The following is a 19,455-nucleotide window of genomic DNA, read 5'->3' on the forward strand; positions in this document are numbered from 1 at the left end:
AAGTGAGCAGAGATTCACCAAAGCTCTGCCCCTGCCACGAATTTTCTTAGTCTTTAAGGTGCTACTGGACTCTTGCTCTTTTCTACTGATACAGATAGACGAACATGACTACCCATCTTGATCTATCTCCATGGAAGGCTCCACATTGAGCAGTACAGAATGGAAATCCATCAGACTTGTGATATACGGACAGATAGGCCTCCATTTTAACTGTATTTGAGGAAGCGAGCAGTGACTCACGAAAGCTCCTCCCCTGCTACAAATTTTGTTAGTCTTTAAGGTGCTATTGGACTCTTGCTCTTTTCTACTGCTACAGGCAGACTTACATGGCCACCCATCTTGATCTACCAGAAAATCTGGTGGGTCTCAAAGGTCCTACTGGGATCCAATCTAACTGTTCTTACAGATCTTTTCTGTCCTCCAGCTCCTGCCTTTCTGCTGCACCCCCCCCCCCGCCTTTCCTGTGCCTCAAGCAGCCCAACAATGGAAACCAGGAGCAAACTGAAAAACCTGTTGGCTCCTTTTATTTATTTGTTTTACTTCATCCATACCCCATTCTTCTGGCCAAAGCGGCTTACAATGTTCTCTTCTCTCTTCCATTGTATCCTCACAACAACCCTGTGTGGTAGGCTAATCCAAGAGGAAGTGGCTGGCCAAAGGTCAGTCCGTGAGCTTCGGGGGGATTCGAACCTGGGTCTTACCCAGAATTTATTTATTTTTATTCTATTTAATGCTGTCAGTTTAATTGCTACCCCATGCAGGTTGGGGCTCTCTTCTGACTTCCACTGGGCACAGAATTGAGGCTGCTGTGCTAGGGGGCATGATAATTCTATGGGGAGGGGGGCAATTGCTGGTACATTATTATTATTATTATTATTATTATTATTATTATTATTATTATTATTACCACCTTCCCCCACCAAAGCAGGGCTCAGGGCTGTTTTTGTTGTTCAGTTGCACAGTTGAGTCTGTCTTCCGCCGTCCTCTGAAGTTTGCTCAACTTCATGTTCGTTGCATCTGTGACACAGTCTAACCATCTCATCCTTTGCCATCCCCATCTTCTTTGACCTTCAATCTTTCCCAGCATCAGGGTCTTCTTCTCCAGTGAGTGCTCCCTTCTCATTTGGTGGCCAAAGTATTTGAGCTTCAGTTTCATTATCTGGCCTTCCAGGGAACAGTCAGGGTTGATTTCTTGTAGCTTATTGAAAATATTGATAGCCCCTCTCTCATCTAAATTAGCTATTGTGGTGGTCTAGATCCTGATGTTTTGGTTTTTAGGCTGCCTGTCCGCAACAGCGACAGGAATACTTGTTCAGCACTGAGAACCACGTGAGAATTTTATCACAAGCTGAAAGAGCAGCATGTGTTCCATACAGTTAATACTGTTACGCTTATGCTGTGATACTTGGATTGCAGAGCTGCTGACCACCAAATGCTTCTTAGCCATGCCTCTGTCTGTTATTATGCAGCACCTGCTTATGAATGAATTTACCATTAATATCAATATTAAACAAAAACGTTTTCCGTGGCTTGGAGTATCCAGTGTCAACAAAATATAGTTTTGATGGAAGAGTACTCATAATATTAAAAATTCCAAAGTACTACAATGAAACATTTTAAAAATGTTTCTGTGTTGAAGATGATGGGTGGCAGAGAGCCAGTGCGGTGCACTGGTTAAAAGTGGAGGACTGTAATCTGGAGAATTGGGTTTGATCCCCCACTCCTCCACGTGAAGCCAGTTGCGTGACCTTCGGTCAGTCACACTTCTCTCAGAGCTCTCTCAGCCCCACCTACCTCACAGGGCGTCTGTTGTGGGGAGAGGAAGGGCAGGAGACTCTAAGCCACTCTGAGACTCCGAGTGAAGGGTGGGGTCTAAATCCTCCTCCTCCTCTTCTTCTTATTCACCAGCCACACGAAGTGCCAGTGCATCAATAAACTTCACATTCAGGATGTCTGGCTCGAGGTCAGTGATTATACCGTCGTGGTTGTCAAGGACATCGAGGTCTTTCTTGTATAGTTCTTCTGTGTATTCTTGCCATCTTGTCCTAATCTCTTCTGCTTCTGTTAGTTCCCTATCGTTTTTGTCCTTTATCATGGCCAGCTTTGCATGAAACGCTCCCTTGATTTCTCCAATTTTCTTGATCTCTAGTCCTTCCCATTCTATTGTTTTCCTCTATTACCTTGCATTGTTCATTCAGGAAGGCCTCCTTATCTCTCCTTGCTGTTCTCTGGAAATCTGCATTCAGTTGGGTAAATCTTTCCTTTTTGCCTTTGCCTTATGCTTTCCTTCTTTCCTCTGCTATTTGTAAAGCCTCATCAGACAGCCGCTTTGCTTTCTTGCATTTCTTTTTCTTTGGAATGGTGATGATTGCTGCCTCCTGTACAATGTCACGAACCTCTGTCCATAGTTCTTCAGGCACTCTATCTATTAAATCTAGACCCTTGAATCTATTCTTCACCTCTACTGTATATTCATCAGGGATGCGATCTAGGTCAAACCTGAATGGCCTAATGGTTTTCCCAATTTTCTTCACTTTAAGTCTGAATTTTGCAATGAGTAGCTCATGATCTGAGCCACAGTCAGCTCCAGGTCTTGTTTTTACTGACCTAAAAAGATGACACCCCCAGCTCCTGTCAAGTAAACCGAAACTCCTTCCTGACCAATGTTTTAATTGCTGTTTTTGTACCTTTGTACCCATTTTAGCTCTGTTTTAGCTGGCAATGAGTTGGATGGATTGCACTGTTTTTCTTTGGTCACTGAAATTGGTGAGCATGTTAATTTCCACGGATAGGCCTGGAGGGGAAAAGGGCATGCCCAAGGCCTGACACGCATAATGGAGATAGGAATGCAGAATGCGGTCCCAGCCCTTCGTTGTCTCCCCACTGTTGACATTCAGATCGAAATTTCTCATGGCGGAACTCTGCTGCCCCGACCTGGGTAGCCCAGGCTCCCCCAATGCCGTCAGATCTCAGAAGCTAAGCAGGGTTGGCCTTGGCTAGTATTCGGAAGGGCAACCTCCAAGGAACACCAGGGGCGTGATGCAGAGACAGGCAACAGCAACAGCAAACTGCCTCTGAAACATCTCTTGCCTTCAAAACAAGTATAGCTCACCACCTAGTGGTACATAATGCTAAAGAGCTAGAACTTCTGACTAATCCACTTCTCCCAGAGACTCAGATCTGCTTCCGATGGCAGTATACATGACCCTGGGGCCGAGCCTGTGATGCCTTCTCAGCCTGACCTACCTCACAGGATTGTTGTGAAGTTAAAATGAAGGCAGTTACAATGTGGTAAACTGCCCAGAGCTCCTTGGAGGGAAGGGTGGGATTTAAAAAGCACAAAATAAATAAAATGATACCTTGTGTGCCTACAGTGTTGTGCACAGTAAATGGTTTTCTACATAGTGTTTTGTAGACTGTTGTGCATAATAACTGGTTTCCACATATTCTGTTCCTGGATTCCACCGATTTACTTTTGGGACAAAGGGAAGCAGGGTGGCTAACTCCAGGTTGGGGAAAATCCTGGAGATTTAGGGGTGGAGCCTGGGGAGGCACCTCAGCATGGTATAATGCCATATTCCATGGCACATTTCCCCCAGGAGAACTGATTTCTGAAACCTGGAGGTCCATTGCAATTCCGGGAGATCTCCAGGCCCCACCTGGAGGCTGGCAACCCTGGCAGAAACTCGACATTTTAAACCTGCAACCACACACCATAGTGTGCCTGTGACGCCACAGTGTTGTGCGTGACATCACACTAGCACTGAGCAATGCTCCCTTCTAAGCTGCGGAATCTTGTGAGCAAAAATTCTACTTTGTGAGCTGCTGGCATTAAAGTTGTGAGTGAGCGATTAGGCTGCTGCATAAATTAGCTTGCTCTGGAGCTGTCCCGAGCTGAGACAAAAATCTGTGAGCTGGAGGCTAAAGAACTGTGCGCTAGTTCACACTAACTCAGCTTAGAGGGAACACTGGTGCTGAGCCACCGGCCTAGGAAACACATGGACAGCCGCTTCGGCTTTTCCTCCCTTCATTGCCGTCGTGACGGCATTCTAAGGCGCCTCCTCCCGCCCAGCCACTCCTGAGTCACAGCGGCCTCTGTTTCCCAGGCCCGCGCCACTTCCGGGTCTTGAGGGGTTGCCGCGGCAACCGCCCTGTCAAGGCCCTCCGCCGCGCGCCGGAAGTGACGCCGGCGGCGCTCGGCCCGACCTCGGCGCGCGATTGGCCCGGCTGGGCGGGCGGAGGCGGCTCCTTCTTCCCGCCGTCCCCGGCGCGGACCCCGCTCGCTCTCTGCGGCCTCCAGAGCCGCCAAGATGGCGTCCGCCCTGGAGCAGTTCGTCAACAGCGTCCGGCAGCTCTCGGCCCAAGGTGAGCGGCCGCCGCCCGGGGAGGCCTCCTCCGTCCCCCCGGGGCGCCTGCGGGGCCCGGCTCCGCGTCTCTCTGCCCGCCGGGCGGCTCCGGGGCTCCATCTCGGACCCCTCCCGCCCTCAGAGGGCTGCGGGGGAGAGTGCGGGGGGGGGGGGGGGTTGGGGGTGGCTCCGTGGTAAGAGCCTCTGCCTGGCAGGCAGAAGGTCTCACGTTCAATCCCCGGCAGCATCTCCAGTTAAAAGGACCAGGCGGGAAGTGATGGGAAAGACCTCCGCCTGAGACCCTGGAGGGTCGTCAAGAGAAGCTGTGGCTCAGTGGAAGAGCCTCTGCTTGGCATGCAGGAGGTCCCAGGTTCAATCCCCGGCAGCATCTCCAGTTAAAAGGACCAGGCAGGAGGTGATGTGAAAGACCTCTGCCTGAGACCCTGGAGAGCTGTCAAGAGGGGCTGTGGCTCAGTGGCAGAGCCTCTGCTTGGTATGCAGAAAGCCCCAGATTCAATCCGAGGCATCTCCAGTTAAAAAGGACCAGGCAGGAGGTGATGGGAAAGACCTCCACCTGAGACCTTGGAGAGCTGTAAAGAGGGGCTGTGGCTCAGTGGCAGAGCCTCTGCCTGGCATGCAGAAGGTCTCAGGTTCAGTCCCCGGCATCTCCAGTTAAAAAGGGCCAGGCGGGAAGTGATGTGAAAGACCTCTGCGTGAGACCCTGAAGAGCTGTAAGGAGGGGCCGTGGCTCAGTGGAAGAGCCTCTGCTTGGCATGCGGAAGGTCCCAGGTTCAATTCCTGGCATCTCCAGTTAAAAGGACCAGGCAGGAGGTGATGGGAAAGACCTCCGCTTGAGACCCTGGAGAGCTGTAAAGAGGGACCGTGGCTTTGCTTGGCGTGCAGAAGGTCCCAGGTTCAATCCCCGGTAGCACCTCCAGTTAAACAGGACCAGGCAGTAGGTGATGGGAAAGACTTCCACCTGAGACAGGGCTGTAAAGAGGGCCTGGTGGCTCAGTGGAAGAGCCTCCGCTTGGCGTGCAGAAAGTCCCGGGTTCAATCCCCGGTAGCACTACCAGGCATTGGGTGATGTGAAAGTCCTCCGCCTGAGGCCCGGAGAGCTGCTGCCCTTCTGAGTAGGCGCTATTGATCTTAATGGACAATCTTAATTCTGTATAAGGCAGATTCGTATGTGTACTAATGGGGAAATGTGTCCTAGAGAAACAGTTGCGATTTGGAGGAGGGGTGTATGATTGACCACCTTTTTATCTTGGTTGTGTTCTCTCAGGAAACTGAGGGAAAGGTGAACTTCATATGAAATACTAGGGTTTTCAACAGCCACACATGTGCACCTTAATTTTACCGGTACCATTGTTGTGAATCAAATATCTTGAATATCGCTGGAGGTTTTCTGAACGTCACTCTTTACTTTTCAGATATCTGTGGGAGTGTTGTGTGGCTTTTGCATGCAGCTGCATCCATCCTGTTTTCGGGGGGGGGGATAACAATGTGGATTGCAGCAAGGGGAGAATTCAAATTATGGTTCCATGTTTACCTTGCTAATTTGTGTCTGATGGTCAGGAACCCATTTTCCTGTTCAAGTGTCTGAGCGGTGACCCCTCTGTAACTGCTTCTTGCCATTCATCAGCGATGGGTCACTTGGAAAAGGTCCTGACCCTGCCAGAGTCCTGGGGACCTTGACTTGAACTCACATTTGGTACAGGAGATGCCCCATCTATACTTTTTCTTTCTGCTTATTAATTTGGCGCTGGCGTGTTATCTGTCTTTCTGGTTTCCACCCGTCTCTGAGTTCACTGGTGAGGATAGGCCTGACGTTTCTGTGAACCTTCCTCCATTCCGTCGATGCTAGATTGCCACAGAATTCTGGCACGTTTTTGTTCTCCTAAGAGTCTGGCTGGCCGAGCCTCAGGCTGGGTTTGAGCTTTGTCTTGTCGGCGATTCAAGACTTTGTATCTTACCAGTTGTCCGTGTCCTTGGTAGATCTGATGAGCGCAGAGCCGATGTGGCGTGGCGGTTAAACTGTCAGACTAGGATCCAGGAGACCAGGGTTCGTATCCCCACTCTGTGATGGAAGCTCGCTGGGTGACCTTTGGGGTCCAGTTGCACGCTCTCAGCCTGGCCTACCTCGCAGGGCTGTCAGGGTAAAATGGAGCAGAGGAGAACGATGTAAGGTGCTTTGGTTCCCCATTGGGGAGAGATGTGGGGCACAAAAATAAACAAATAGTTGTGTGTTAATGTTTCCGTTAACCCTTCTAGGGTGTCAGAAGCCCTGCTCTCCATGGTATTCAGTTGGAGGGTGTGTGTGTGGATATTTTAAATCCCCCCCCCTCCTTCTTGGTCTCTGCTTCTCTGGGGAGCTTGTAGCCCTCCTTTAAGGGCCCCTGAAATTAAGCAAACGCCGGAACACAGGAGGGCCTGACGTGATGCGGTCCATGGGGTTGCAAAGAGTCGGACTTGACTGTGCGACTGAACAGCAACAACAACATCATGGTCAGGACATGTCTGTTGGCATTTGAGGGTGTTCCATCCCCGCCAAAATGTTTTTGGATGTACAAACTGCCCCGCTGTGTGAGACCAGGTCTTGTCTGGTCCAGCGGCCACCAGAGCCACGCAATCCACAGAAGAAGAAGATATTGGATTTGTACCCCGCCCTTCACTACCCAGAGGAGTCTCAGAGCAGCTGACAAACTCCTCTCCCTTCCCCTCCCCACAACAGACACCCTGTGAGGTAGGTGGGGCTGAGAGAGCTCTGACACAAACTGCTCTTTTTCAAGGACAGCTGTGCCAGAACTATGACTTGCCCAAGGTCATCCAGCAGGTGGAAGTGGAGGAGTGGGGAATCAAACCCAGTTCTCCCAGATTAGAATCCGCGCACTTAACCACGACACCAAACATCTGAAGAAGCCAAACGCCCTTCCCACCTGTCATTCCAGATGCTATAAGTGTTCAGCCTCTGAACATGGAGGCTCCGTTTATCTCTCATGGCTACTTTAGGTCACAGTGGCCTGTCGCGCACGAATTTGCCTAATCCTTTTTAATAGCCATTTTAGCTATCAGCCACCATCGCGTCCACAGGCACTATAAATTTATGCGTAGTCTGAACAGTAACACCCCTTTCCTCACAAATCCTCTAAAGCAGGGGTGTCAAACTTACTGGAAATGTGTTATTTAAAGTTTTAAAAATCTTTAATCGTGTTTGTCCATGTCCTTTATAAAGTTTATATCTCCACTACCTGGCATTACCTTTTATGACACACATGGCCCGGCCCAACAAGGTCTCGTTTATGTCAGATCCGGCCCTCATAACAAATGAGTTCGACACCCCTGCTCTAAAGCAGGCTGTGAAAAAAATCCCTTTGCCTCTAGGAGCCAGGATTTAGCATCCAGACTCACTCTTCGGTCTTTGGGGTTTTGCATTTTTTGTGACTATTTTCTAATGCTAGCGGCCCCAATGAAATTTCCGGGCGCCATAGTCAGCCGGCACCTGGGGATTTCGCAAGTCGTGCTCTGAGCAGAAAATCCGCCCAGCGGCATCGTAATCGAAGAGGGTTGCGTCGGTGATGCTGGGCAGAATAAGATGTCCCGCTGGGAATCCCCCCCCCCCCAGTTGTGCCCATGAAACAGCTAGGGTCAAACACAGAGAGAGCCATTGTGGTGTAGCGGTGAAGAAGAAGAGGCGATTGGATTATACCCCGCCCTTCACTCGGAGTCTCAGAGCGGCTTACAAACTCCTTTCCCTTCCCCTCCCCACAACAGGCACACCGTGAGGTAGGCGGGGCTGAGAGAGCTCTTTCGAGGACTGCCCTTGGGAGAACAGCTCTGACAGGACTGTGGGTTGCCCAAGGCCATCCAGTGGAGGAGTGGGGAATCAAACCCGGTTCTCCCAGGTTAGAGTCTGCACACTTAACCACTACACCAGAGCGGTGGACTCTAATCTGGAGAGCTGGGTTTGATTCCCCGCTCCGCCTCCACATGAAGCCCACTGGGTGGCCTTGGGGCAGTCACGGTTTTCTCCCACAGAGCTCTCTCGGCCCCGCCAGACTTACAAGGTGCCTGTTGTGGGGAGAGGAAGGGAAGGCGATTATAAGCCGCTCTGAGACTCCTTAGGGGAGAAAAAAGTGGGGTGTAAAAACCAACTCTTCTTGTTCTGGATCGGCGTTTGTGATGTCTTGGCTGGAGCTTCGGAGAGGTCTGCCAGTGGTCTTTCAGGAACCTCCAGCAAGATCTTCCTTCTCCCCGCTTACCAAGAGAGGCTCCCGTGTTCCTGCCATTCTGCAGAATTTGCTAAACAGATGTACAGGAGGGGGGTTGTGTAAAGGGGGTTAGAACTGCAGCAGACCGGAGCAGTCCCCGAGGGCACTTCTATAAGGGAATTGGCTCGCCCATTGCAGTGACTGCAGTGACTTTGAGGTTAAGACGCTGAGCTGCAGACCAGAAGGTCTGTAGTTCAGCAGTTCGAGACCCGAGTGCCGTGTGACGGAGTGAGCTCCCGTCTCTGGCCCCAGCTCCTGCCAACCTAGCAGTTCAAAAGCAAGAAATTGCAAGTAGATAAATAGTTACCACTTCGGTGGGAAAATAACAGCATTCCGTGCACCTCTGTGTTTAGTCATGCCGGCCACATGACCACGGAAACGTCTTCGGACAGCGCTGGCTCTTCAGCTTGGAAACAGAGATGAGCACCGCCCCCCGGAGTCGGATTCGACTGGCTTTCGAGCAAGGGAACCTTTATCTTTAGGCTCGCCCAAACTCATCAGATCTGGGAAGCTTAGCAGGGACAGCCCTGGTTAGTACTCGGATGGGAGATCCACCAAAGAAATCCAGGGTTGCTACGCAGAGGCAAGCAACGGTAACCCATCCCTGCTCAGTTCTTGCCTTGAAAAGCCTGTTGGGGGGTCACCGTGAGTTCGTTGTGACTTGGTGGCATTTTCTGCCATCAGGATGGTAGCCCAGTGCAGTGTCGATTGTGTGTATCGCCTCCCTTTGACTGTCTTCCGCCCCGTGCTGTTGCATTATTTATGGCTTTGTCACACACCTTCGACAGCTTTCTGTTTGCCGTTGCTTCCTTACATCTGTCATCCTGGTCCCATTTATTTTGACAGATTTATTGCTTTGCAACTGTTGACCTTATAGCCGTAGCTTGTTATTTAATTCTATTTTTGCATCGCTTAAAACAACTTCATCACGTTAACATGTTAATTCAGCAAAAATTCAGCCCGTCTGTAAGTTTGAACCTCATCTACCATTCCCGTGTATTTGAAAAAGTGTGCCTTGCACACGGAAGCTCGTCCCTTGAACAAACCTTTGCTGGTCTTAAAGGTCCCCCACTGGACGCTAAACTGGTTCTACTGCTTCCGCCCAACATGGCCGACTACCTGGGTCCTAGTCCCATTGCGTTGTTTGTTGGATGCCTTCTGCTGTTTGATAGATCTTTTTAAAAATCATAATCTCCAGAGTCCCAGTCAGAAAGATGAGCTATAAATAACTGGGTTTTATGTACCGTGCCTAAGGTTCCTTATGGCACCTGACTTTTCAGATTCTTCTGGATATTCACTACCACGTGGCAGTAGACGACAGCTTCCTCCTTGGGGAGAGCGACTCCATCCACGTGGGCAGCATCTCTGGTGTAGTGGCTCAGTGCGCGGACTCTAATCTGGGAGAACCGGGTTTGATTCCCCACTCTTCCACTTGCACCTGGCTGGTGTGAGCTTGGGCAAGCCATAGTTCTGATAAGAGCTGTTCTTGAACAGAGCAGTTTCTGTCAGAGCTCTCTCAGCCCCGCCTACCTCAAAGGGTATCTGTTGTGGGGAAGAGAAAGGAGTTTGTAAACCACTATGAGACTCCTTTGGGTAGTGAAGGGCCGGGTATAAATCCAATCTCCTCCTCCTCCTCCTCCTCCTCCACCTCGTTTCCAGGTATTCCTAGGATGTGGCTATTAGCCACAAGAAGAAGAGATTGGATGTATACCCCGCCCTTCACTTGGAGTCTCAGAGTGGCTTACAAACTCCTTTCCCTTCCCCTCCCCACAACAGACACCCTGTGAGGTGGGTGGGGCTGAGAGAACTCTGACACAAACTGCTCTTTTTCAAGGACAGCTGTGCCAGAGCTTGTGACTGACCCAAGGTCACATCAGCAGGTGCAAGTGGAGGAGTGGGGAATCAAACCTGGTTCTCCCAGATTAGAGTCCGCGCACTTAACCACTACACCAAACTGACTCTCAAGGTATAGATAGGGACTCTGGGGCAAGGGATGCTCTGTATTCTTGGTGCTTTTGGGGTGGGGGTCAACAGTGAGAGGGCTTCTAGTGCTCTGGCCCCACTGGTGGACCTCCTGATGGCACCTGGTATTTTTGGCCACTGTGTGACAGAGTGTTGGACTGGGTGGGCCATTGGCCTGATCCAACGTTGGCTTCTTTTATGTCCTTATGTGTGGGGGGGTTACCTATGGCGTTCCACCTCGAGGGGATTCTTAGTATAATCCCAGAGGGTACATCGGCGTGACCAGCAGCCACTGTGTGTTACCGTTGTGAGCCTCTGGCCTGATCCAACATTGTGAACCTCTGGCCTGATCCAACATTGACTTCTTTTATGTTCTTATGTGTGTGTGGGGTTACCTCTGCGGTTCCACCCCGAGGGGATTCTTAGTATAATCCCACGGGGTACATTGGCGTGACCGGCAGCCACTGTGTGTTACCGTTGTGAGCCTCACTGCAAATGTCACAGCGTTGTCTCTTATTTCAGGGCAAATGACCCAGCTTTGCGAACTGATCAACAAAAGCGGGGAGCTGCTGGCGAAGAACCTCTCCCATCTGGACACTGTGCTGGGCGCCCTCGACGTCCAGGAGCACTCGCTAGGGGTCCTCGCTGTCCTGTAAGTGGCGTGACTTTCGTCCGAATCTCCTGCTGTGAGCTTGGTCTAGTGGTTAGGAGTGTCAGACTAGGGACTCGTGGGACCCCGGTTCGAATCCCCCACTCGTACCATGGAAGCCTGCTCGGTGACCTTGAGCCAGTCACGGTCTCTTGGCCTCACCTACCCCACAGGGTTGTTGTGTGGATAAAATGGGAGTGAGGAGAATGACAGAAGCCGCTTTGGGTCCCCCTTGGGGAGAAAGGCAGGGTGCAAATGAAAAATGAATAAATTTTAAGTGGGTAAAAAACACTCGTGGGACAGGAATTCACAAGTCTGTCTTCACATCCTGAATGGTGTGCTGTCACTGTGAAGAAATCCGCTGAATGTTTTATAGAAAGGACAATGTGATAATTTGTTAAATGAAGGAAATGTTGGTTACCGCTGAAGAATGTCTTGTTCTGCTTTGGTTGCACAAAATGTTCATGGTGCAGCTGATAAAAAGACTTGGGGCCGGCTGAACCAAGTAAGCCTGCCTGCCTGCCTGCCTCGATACCATTGAATTTTATTATCCCGCAAAGTTCCCCATGGGAATGTTTGTCCTGCCTGCCTTGAAGGGACTAAGCTGGTAGCTGTGTTGTGGGTGGGTCAGAGAGACACAAGAGACTCCTGGGAGCAATTGCAGTGAAGCTCAGGGGGAAAGGGCCGTGGCTCAGTGGTGGAGCCTCTACTTGGCACGCAGAAGGTCCCAGGTTCAATCCCCAGCATTTCCAGTTAAAAGGACCAGGCAGGAGGAGATGGGAAAGACCTCCACCTGAGACCTTGCTGTAAAGAGGGCCCGTGGCTCAGTGGGAGAACCTCTGCTTGGCATGCAGAAGGTCCCAGGTTCAATCCCCAGCATCTCCAGTTAAAAAGGACCAGGCAAGAGGTGGTGGGAAAGACTTCCACCTGAGACCCTGGAGAGCTGTAAAGAGGGCCCGTGGCTCAGTGGGAGAGCAACTTCTTGGCATGCAGAAGGTCCCAGGTTCAATCCCTGGCATCTCCAGTTAAAAGGGACCTGGCAGGAGGAGATGGGAAAGATAGCCTGAGACCTTGGAGAGAAGAAGAAGAGATTGGATTTATACCCCGCCCTTCACTACCCAAAGGAGTCTCAGAGCGGCTTACAAGCTCCTTTCCCTTCCCCTCCCCACAACAGACACCCTGTGAGGTCAGTGGGGCTGAGAGAGCTCTGACAGAAACTGCTCTTTTTCAAGAACAGCTGTGCCAGAACTACGGCTTGCCCAAGGTCATCCAGCCAGGTGCAAGTGGAGGAGTGGGGAATCAAACCCGGTTCTCCCAGATTAGAGTCCGCACACTTAACCACTACACCATGAGAGCCATGAAATGGGGCCGTGGCTCAGTGGCAGAGCATCAGAAGGTCCCAGGTTCAATCCCCGACATCTCCAGTTAAAAAGGACCAGGCAATAGATGATGGGAAAGATCTCTGTCTGAATCTTTGGAGAGCTGTAGAGAGGGGCTGTGGCTCAGTGTAGAGCCTCTGCTTGGCCTGCAGAAGGTCCCAGGCTCAGTCCATGGCATCTCCAGTTAAACAGGACCAGGCAGGGAGCTGCAGGTGTTTTCCACATAGCGTTTTCCAAAAGGTCTGCTTTAAAGCTCTCCCTTTCTGCAGGACTCTGACCTTGGAATTCCTATATCGAGCATTGATCTCATCTTTTCTGCTTTTTTTAGGTTTGTGAAGTTTTCGATGCCCAGCGTCCCCGACTTTGAGACATTATTCTCGCAAGTCCAGCTTTTCATCAGCACATGTAACGGGGAGCACATTCGATACGCAACAGACACTTGTGAGTCAGATTTCAAGTTAGCGCCCCCCCCCCCCTCTTGCATGCTGCCAAATTTGGTGCCATTCCTATTTGCGGGTTCTCATTTCTTTCTTTCTTTTTCTTTTTGGAATTGTTTCTAGTTGCTGGTCTCTGTCACCAATTGACAAACGCCCTGGTGGAAAGGAAGCAGGTAAGTGAGCCCAGGTGCGGTAGCTTGGACAATGCAGCGTTTAGATTCCTGGGAGCGTTGTAAGAACGCAAGAGCAGCCTTGTCGGATCTGAGCCCTTGTCTGTCGAGTCCAGTAGCCTGTTTTGGACAGTGTGGCGTGCTTGCTATTCGGGGGAGGGGTACAGTTTTTCCTTTAAACCACCCTCTCTTGGTAGTTTTCTGCTGCCACCAGGAATTAAAAATTCCAATTCTCTCTCTTTTGGTAGTATGACCCAGGTCTGGGCACTTCAGAGGACTATGTGGCCCTGAGGAAGGACTGTACTGATTTCAGGGATATGTTTAAACAAAAATTGATTTATTGAATAAAGAACGAAATAGGTTTCTGGTTATCTTGAACGGTTCCTGGAAAAAGGAACTTGTAAATATGACTGGCAAGGTGTCACACACAGTCTCTCAGGCACCAAAATTCCACGCTGATGGGCTTCTCTCTTTCATATATGTAGCCACCCTGGCTAAGCTCTTTGTCTTAGGCACAGAAGATAAAACACAGTTTAGACACTACTTGTTTCTTTGCCATATAGACTCTCTCACAAAACGTTTAGAGTCGCACAGACTCTCTTCATAGCTCTTCCACACTTCACTTTCCGAAAACACATACACAGAACTCTGTCATAAACCACACACACAGATTCCTCTCAGAACATCTCCTTCCACACTCTCAGTCATCGACCAGTCACAGCACACTCATCTCCCCCTATCGCCCTCCTTGCATTACTGCAGTCAACATTTAAAGACCCCCCCCCCCAAAAAAAACATGGAATCATTACAGACAGGGCCCAAGCAGATGCTCCCAGAAGGGCCAGAAATGGGGTCGAGAGGCCAAGGCCTTCCCATGTGGTCACCCCGCCCCCAGCACTGGTTTTCAGAACATAGAGACCACTTTGCGAAGTGTTAATCTTCAGAATATCGCTCATGCTTGCAGAAGAATGAGGCCAAGACGTTGCTTCCTAATGAGGCCAGGTCACACAAATCCAAGAAACAGGGAAATCACATACTGGTGTCCGTGTAGGACACCTGTTTTTCAATTACTTGAGCTTCTGGCCTCATTTGAAATACCTTTTTCCTCCCCATGACATTTTTTCTAAGTGTGTCCAGGAGGGCATAGTCTGGCTCCCACACACTTCTTCAGATACATTGAAACAGTTGCCAACCATTACATGTAGGTAGCAGGTGAGGATGTTGCCAGGAAGGGCCAATTAAAGATTGGATTAAGGCAATTGTAAAAGACCTGTCAATAGCAGCAAATATAGCTAAATTGGATTAAGGCCATTGATAAGACCTGTGAATAGCAGCAGATTAGCAAACAGCATAATAAAAATTTACAAGAAGTGAGAACTGAATGACATCAGCATGTGTATTGAGATAAGAAACTTATAATTTATACCTCGGCAATCTCTCGCTCTGGTCTGTTTCTGAAATTCTTTTGCTATAAAACAGCTACTTTGAGGTCCCCTGTTGAGTGTCCTGGGAGACCGAAATGTTCTCCTATGGCGGTTTCTCAGTTTTGTGATTCTTGATGTCAGATTTCTGTCCATTTATCCTTTGGTGTAGGTACATTCTTAGCTACATTTGCTGCTATCCCCAGGTCTTAACAGTTGCCTTAATCCAATCTTCGCTCTAATTGGCCCTTCCTTGCAACATCCTCCTCACCCACTGCCTATATGTAATGGATGGTGACTGTGTTTCAGTGTATCTGAAGAAGTGTGTATGCACACAAAAGTGTATACCCAGAATAAAACTCTGCTGGTCTTAAAGGTGCCACTGGACTAAACCTCTGTTCTGCTGCTCCAGTCCAACATAGCAGCCCACTTGAATCGAAAACAAAACCGTTCATCTTTAAGGTGGCACGAGGTTCTCTGTTGCGCTTCCTGCCGCAGTCTACCCCTCTGCGGCTGAAACTGGTCTTGTCCCATTGTTGTTGAAGGGCCCACCTCCACGTTCATCGCAAACGTGATTTAATTTGTTTCTTTAAAACTTCTATTAACTGCCTTTCTCCTTCGGGGTGCTCAAGCCGTCTTGAAATAGAAGTAAAACAAGATTAAAATAATTTTGTGTAAAGCCACAATAAAAACAAACATTATAAAAGCCCAATAAAACCCAACAATTTAAGAGGGGCGCTTGCTTCAGATTTGTAACATGCCTGAACGAGAACTCTGGTTTCCGGCAGCCGCTGCGAGGAATCGGGATTCTCAGACAAGCCATCGACAAGATGCAGATGAACACCAACCAGCTGACCTCAATACATGCGGATCTATGCCAGGTAAGAACCACAGATTCCATTTGAGACATGAGCTGTGCCTAGATTATTGTGGGAATCAGGTTCCATTTTTCAGCCATGTAATTGAGGAAGAATGCTTTGAAACGTCTGACATACCTAGGAAGGACGTTTTTCGGCTGCAGAAGTTTCTTTGTGCTATGGGACATCCTCTGCCTTGTTTATGGACTTCAAGGTCTTTTGGACACTATTATGCTGAAAGGATGCAGAGGAGTGTCTTGTCGGATTCTTTTTCTATTATCGAATTGCCATACCTTTTCTCGTCAATTTTTTTGTATTGCAACTTGTTTTTTTGCAATTGCGACCACCAATTCTACTTTATTAGTTGATTTACTGTACTTACGTTGCAATACACTGATGTCTACTGGTAATTTGTGAAATCTGTGAATTTTTTGATGGTCTACCCTTGCGTTTTGTATTTCTGTATAAGGTAAGAATCTCTGGCAGGCTGACACAGGAGTTACTGGCTGTTAAGGGTTTTTTTTTTATGGCGCAGGAAGTGCCAATCAAGTAATCTTACAGACCTTTCCAAATGTGTTTTAGAAACTGAAGTCAATATCCCACTAAGTACAGTCTTTTCTTGTACTTTGGATGTGTATTTTTTGCCATTTGCTTGGAAAAAAAATCAATGCAGTGTTTTTAAAGCAATCTTTAATTACTGTGGTAACTACTGTGTTAAAGTGGCAAACTTCCATACGCCCTGGGGCTGTATAGTGTTTCTCCCAGAAATAGCCAATTGCTGTGTCACTCTTGACACTGTGGGTGAGATGCTCCAAGCTGGCATAAGAACATCAGAAGAGCCCTGCTGGATCAGGCCAATAGTCCATCTAGTCCAGCATCATGTCTCACGCAGTGGCCGGCCAGTTCCTCTGGAGGGCCAGCAACAGGGCGTAGAAGTGGAAGCCTTCCCCTGATAAGAATCTCAGAAGAGCCCTGCTGGATCAGACCAGTGAGGGTCCATCTAGTCCAGCCTCCTGCCTCACACAGTGGCCGTCCAGTTCCTCTGGAGATCCAGGAACAGGGCGCAGAGGCTGACGCCTTCCCCTGAAGTTGCCTCCTGGCTCTGGGTTTCAGAGGATTAGTGCCTCTGAATGGGGAGGTTCCCCTCAGCCACCATGGCTAAGAGCCACGGAGAGACTTATCCTCCATGAATCTATCTCATCCCCTGTTGAAGCTGTCTATTCCTGTGGCCCTCACTACAGCCTCTGGCAGCGAATCCCACATTTTAAGCACTCTCTGTGTAAAGTAGTACTTCCTTTCATCCGCCCTGAACCTACTGTCCATCAGCGTCACTGGATGTCCTAGAGTTCTAGTATTTTGAGAGAGAGAGAGAGAAATTTCTTTTGGTCAACTCTCTCCACCCCATGCATAATTTTATAAACCTCTCTCATGTCTCTCCCCCCCCCCCCCCCTTAATCGTCTCTTTTCTAAACTGAAAAGTCCCAGAGACTCTTCAGCCTTTCCTCCTAGGGGAGGGGCTCCAACCCCCTCATCATCCTGGTCTCCCTCCTCTCAGGCACCAAAATACACCAGTTTGGTGTAGTGGTTAAGTGTGCGGACTCTAATCTGGGAGAACCGGGTTCGATTCCCCACTCCTCCACTTGCACCTGGCTGGATGACCTTGGGCAAGCCATAGTTCTGACAAGAGCTGTCCTTGAAAAAGAGCAGTTTCTGTCAAGAGTTTTCTCAGCCCCGCCTGCCTCACAGGGTGCCTGTTGTGGGGGGGAAGGGAAAGGAGTTTGTAAGCCGCTCTGAGACTCCGAGTGAAGGGCGGGGTCTAAATCCAATCTCTCCTTCTTCTTCTTCTTCTCTACTTTTTCTAGCTCTGCAGTGTCCTTTTTGAGATACGGTGACCAGAACTGACTTAAGTTTGGGTGTGTGTGGGGGGAGCCTGCATGCAGCCAGAAACTATTCCAGGTGGCATTTGAACAAGCATCCCACCGTGTGGCTTTAGGTGGCTCACTGAATTGGCATAATTGCTTCAGTTAGACGGAGAAGCCCAGAGATGGAGCACTGACTGTTGGGTGAAGAGGGAAGAGAACAGTGTTTGGAGTTGGAGAATCTCGACCGTTGAGTGTTAAATGACAAAAACCCTCGGGGTGTCTATAGAAATTGTTTAAGCATATGCCATGTATCCTTCTCCCTCGGTGGTATCCTTGCCAGCATTTTGACAGGGATGCGTCCTCAGCTGACAAAAGCCCAGATGGAAAGGAAGCCCTGGGAATGGAGTGGTCAGGAATTCTTCTGAGTTAGGCCTAAATGTTACCTTACAACTAGAGATATTCAGTAGCAGGCTTAGTGAGCCAGTTTGGTGCAGTGGTGAAGTGCGCGGACTCTAATCTGGGAGAACCGGGTTTGATTCCTCACTCCTCCACTTGCAGCTGTTGGATGACCTTGGGCAAGCCGTAGTTCTGACAAGAGCTGTCCTTGAAGAAGAGCCGTTTCTGTCAGAGCTCTCTCAGCCGCACCTGCCTCACAGGGTGTCTGTTGTGGGGAGGGAGAAGGGAAAGGAGTCTGTAAGCTGCTCCGAGACTCCTTTGGTAGTGGGCGGGGTATAAATCCAGTCTCTTCTCCTTCTAGTAGCTCAGACTAGCCTGATCTTGTCAATTCTCAGAAGCTAAGCAGGGTTGTCCCTGGTTAGTACTTGGATGGGAGACCACCAAAGAAGTCCGGGGTCGCTACACAGAGGCAGGCCATGGCAAAATACCTCTGTTCGTCTCTGCCTTGACCCGGATGGCCCAGGCTAGCCCACTCTTGTCTGATCTCAGAAGCTAAGCAGGGTCGGCCCTGGTTAGTACTTGGATGGGAGACCACCAAGAACGTCCAGGTCTCCTATCCAAACCACCTCTGTGCATCCCTCACCTGGACAACCTCGTGCGGCGGAACTCCTGGGCTTGCCATGAGTCTACTGCAACTCGATGGCACACTTTACCGGTAGAGATATTCCGCATGATGTTCAGAGGGTCTGTAGGTGCAACGAATATTTGTTTTACTTCGTTTATAGCCCCCGGTTCTCCCCAGTGGGGACCCAAAATGACTTACATAGTTTTCCTCTCCATTTTATCCTCTTCAACAACAGAGGCTGGTCCGAGAGTGTATGACCAGCCCAAGGTCAGCCAGTGAGCTTTTCTGGCAGGGTGGGGATTTGAACCTGGCTCTCCTGGATCCTAGTCTGTTGCTCTGACCACTCCCCCATGCCGGCTGTTCCGCAGGCTTCCGATCTGCCCTTCCTAACTGCACCCCTTGATAGCTCGCCCCCCCCCCCTTAATGACTATCTCACATGAGCTCTGAGCAGGAGCAGGAGAGAGAGCTGTGAGAGATGTGAGTGGGTTTCTTTTACTTACTTTCAGCTGAGAGAATTCAGCTAAGGATATTTTGTGGGAAAACTGTGTTTAGCAGTGTGTGGAAGCACTTAGAGTTCTTGCAGAATCCTGGCTGATTGAGTGTGGGAGAGGAATGGGCATTGTTTGACTGGGATTGCCTGTAATTGAGAGGAAGTGGAAGGGGCATTGTTTTGCCTGTGATTGAGTGCCTGGGTGAATTTGAATTTGAATAGCTGCTGCCTGACCTCTGCTGGGGGAGGCCTCTATTTAAGGAAGCACCTTGCCAGAGGCACGAGCCCGGGCGAGGAGCCGAAGCGCGAGCTAAAGGGCTCTTTGCCCCCTTTCTTAAGAAGCCCAAAAAGAGCCAGAAAGACAAGGCCCTAGGCTCTTTGTCTTTCCCGTAAAATAATTTGACTTTGATAACAAAAACCACATAAATACCAAGGGTTTAAAAGGGGATTATATTTTTTAATTTTAAAAGAATTATGAAGCCAGAATGCCAGCAGGGGGTTGGGGGCTATCCAGTGTTTTGCACGGAGTGTCACATGTATGACTATCTGCCCACTGGGCAGAAGTCTTGGGTGTGTCCTCGGTGCAAGG

The 19,455-nt window shown here is 49.6% G+C and overlaps 1 protein-coding gene across 1 annotated transcript in view; it reads left to right on the forward strand.

The window, feature by feature from the left end:
• The first annotated feature begins 4,218 nt into the window (after positions 1–4,218).
• COPS3 (COP9 signalosome subunit 3) overlaps positions 4,219–19,455 on the forward strand; it is a 30,902-nt gene continuing 15,665 nt past the window's right edge. Inside the window, exons 1-5 of the mRNA XM_015427641.1 lie at positions 4,219–4,365; positions 11,102–11,231; positions 12,936–13,048; positions 13,168–13,217; positions 15,424–15,516. Of these exons, the coding sequence (XP_015283127.1) occupies positions 4,311–4,365; positions 11,102–11,231; positions 12,936–13,048; positions 13,168–13,217; positions 15,424–15,516 (441 nt within the window). The 5' untranslated portion in view covers positions 4,219–4,310. The remainder of the gene's footprint in view (positions 4,366–11,101; positions 11,232–12,935; positions 13,049–13,167; positions 13,218–15,423; positions 15,517–19,455) is intronic.

This window comes from Gekko japonicus, unplaced genomic scaffold (assembly GCF_001447785.1).
Source record: "Gekko japonicus isolate JY-2015 unplaced genomic scaffold, Gekko_japonicus_V1.1 scaffold136, whole genome shotgun sequence".
Taxonomy (NCBI): domain Eukaryota; kingdom Metazoa; phylum Chordata; class Lepidosauria; order Squamata; family Gekkonidae; genus Gekko; species Gekko japonicus.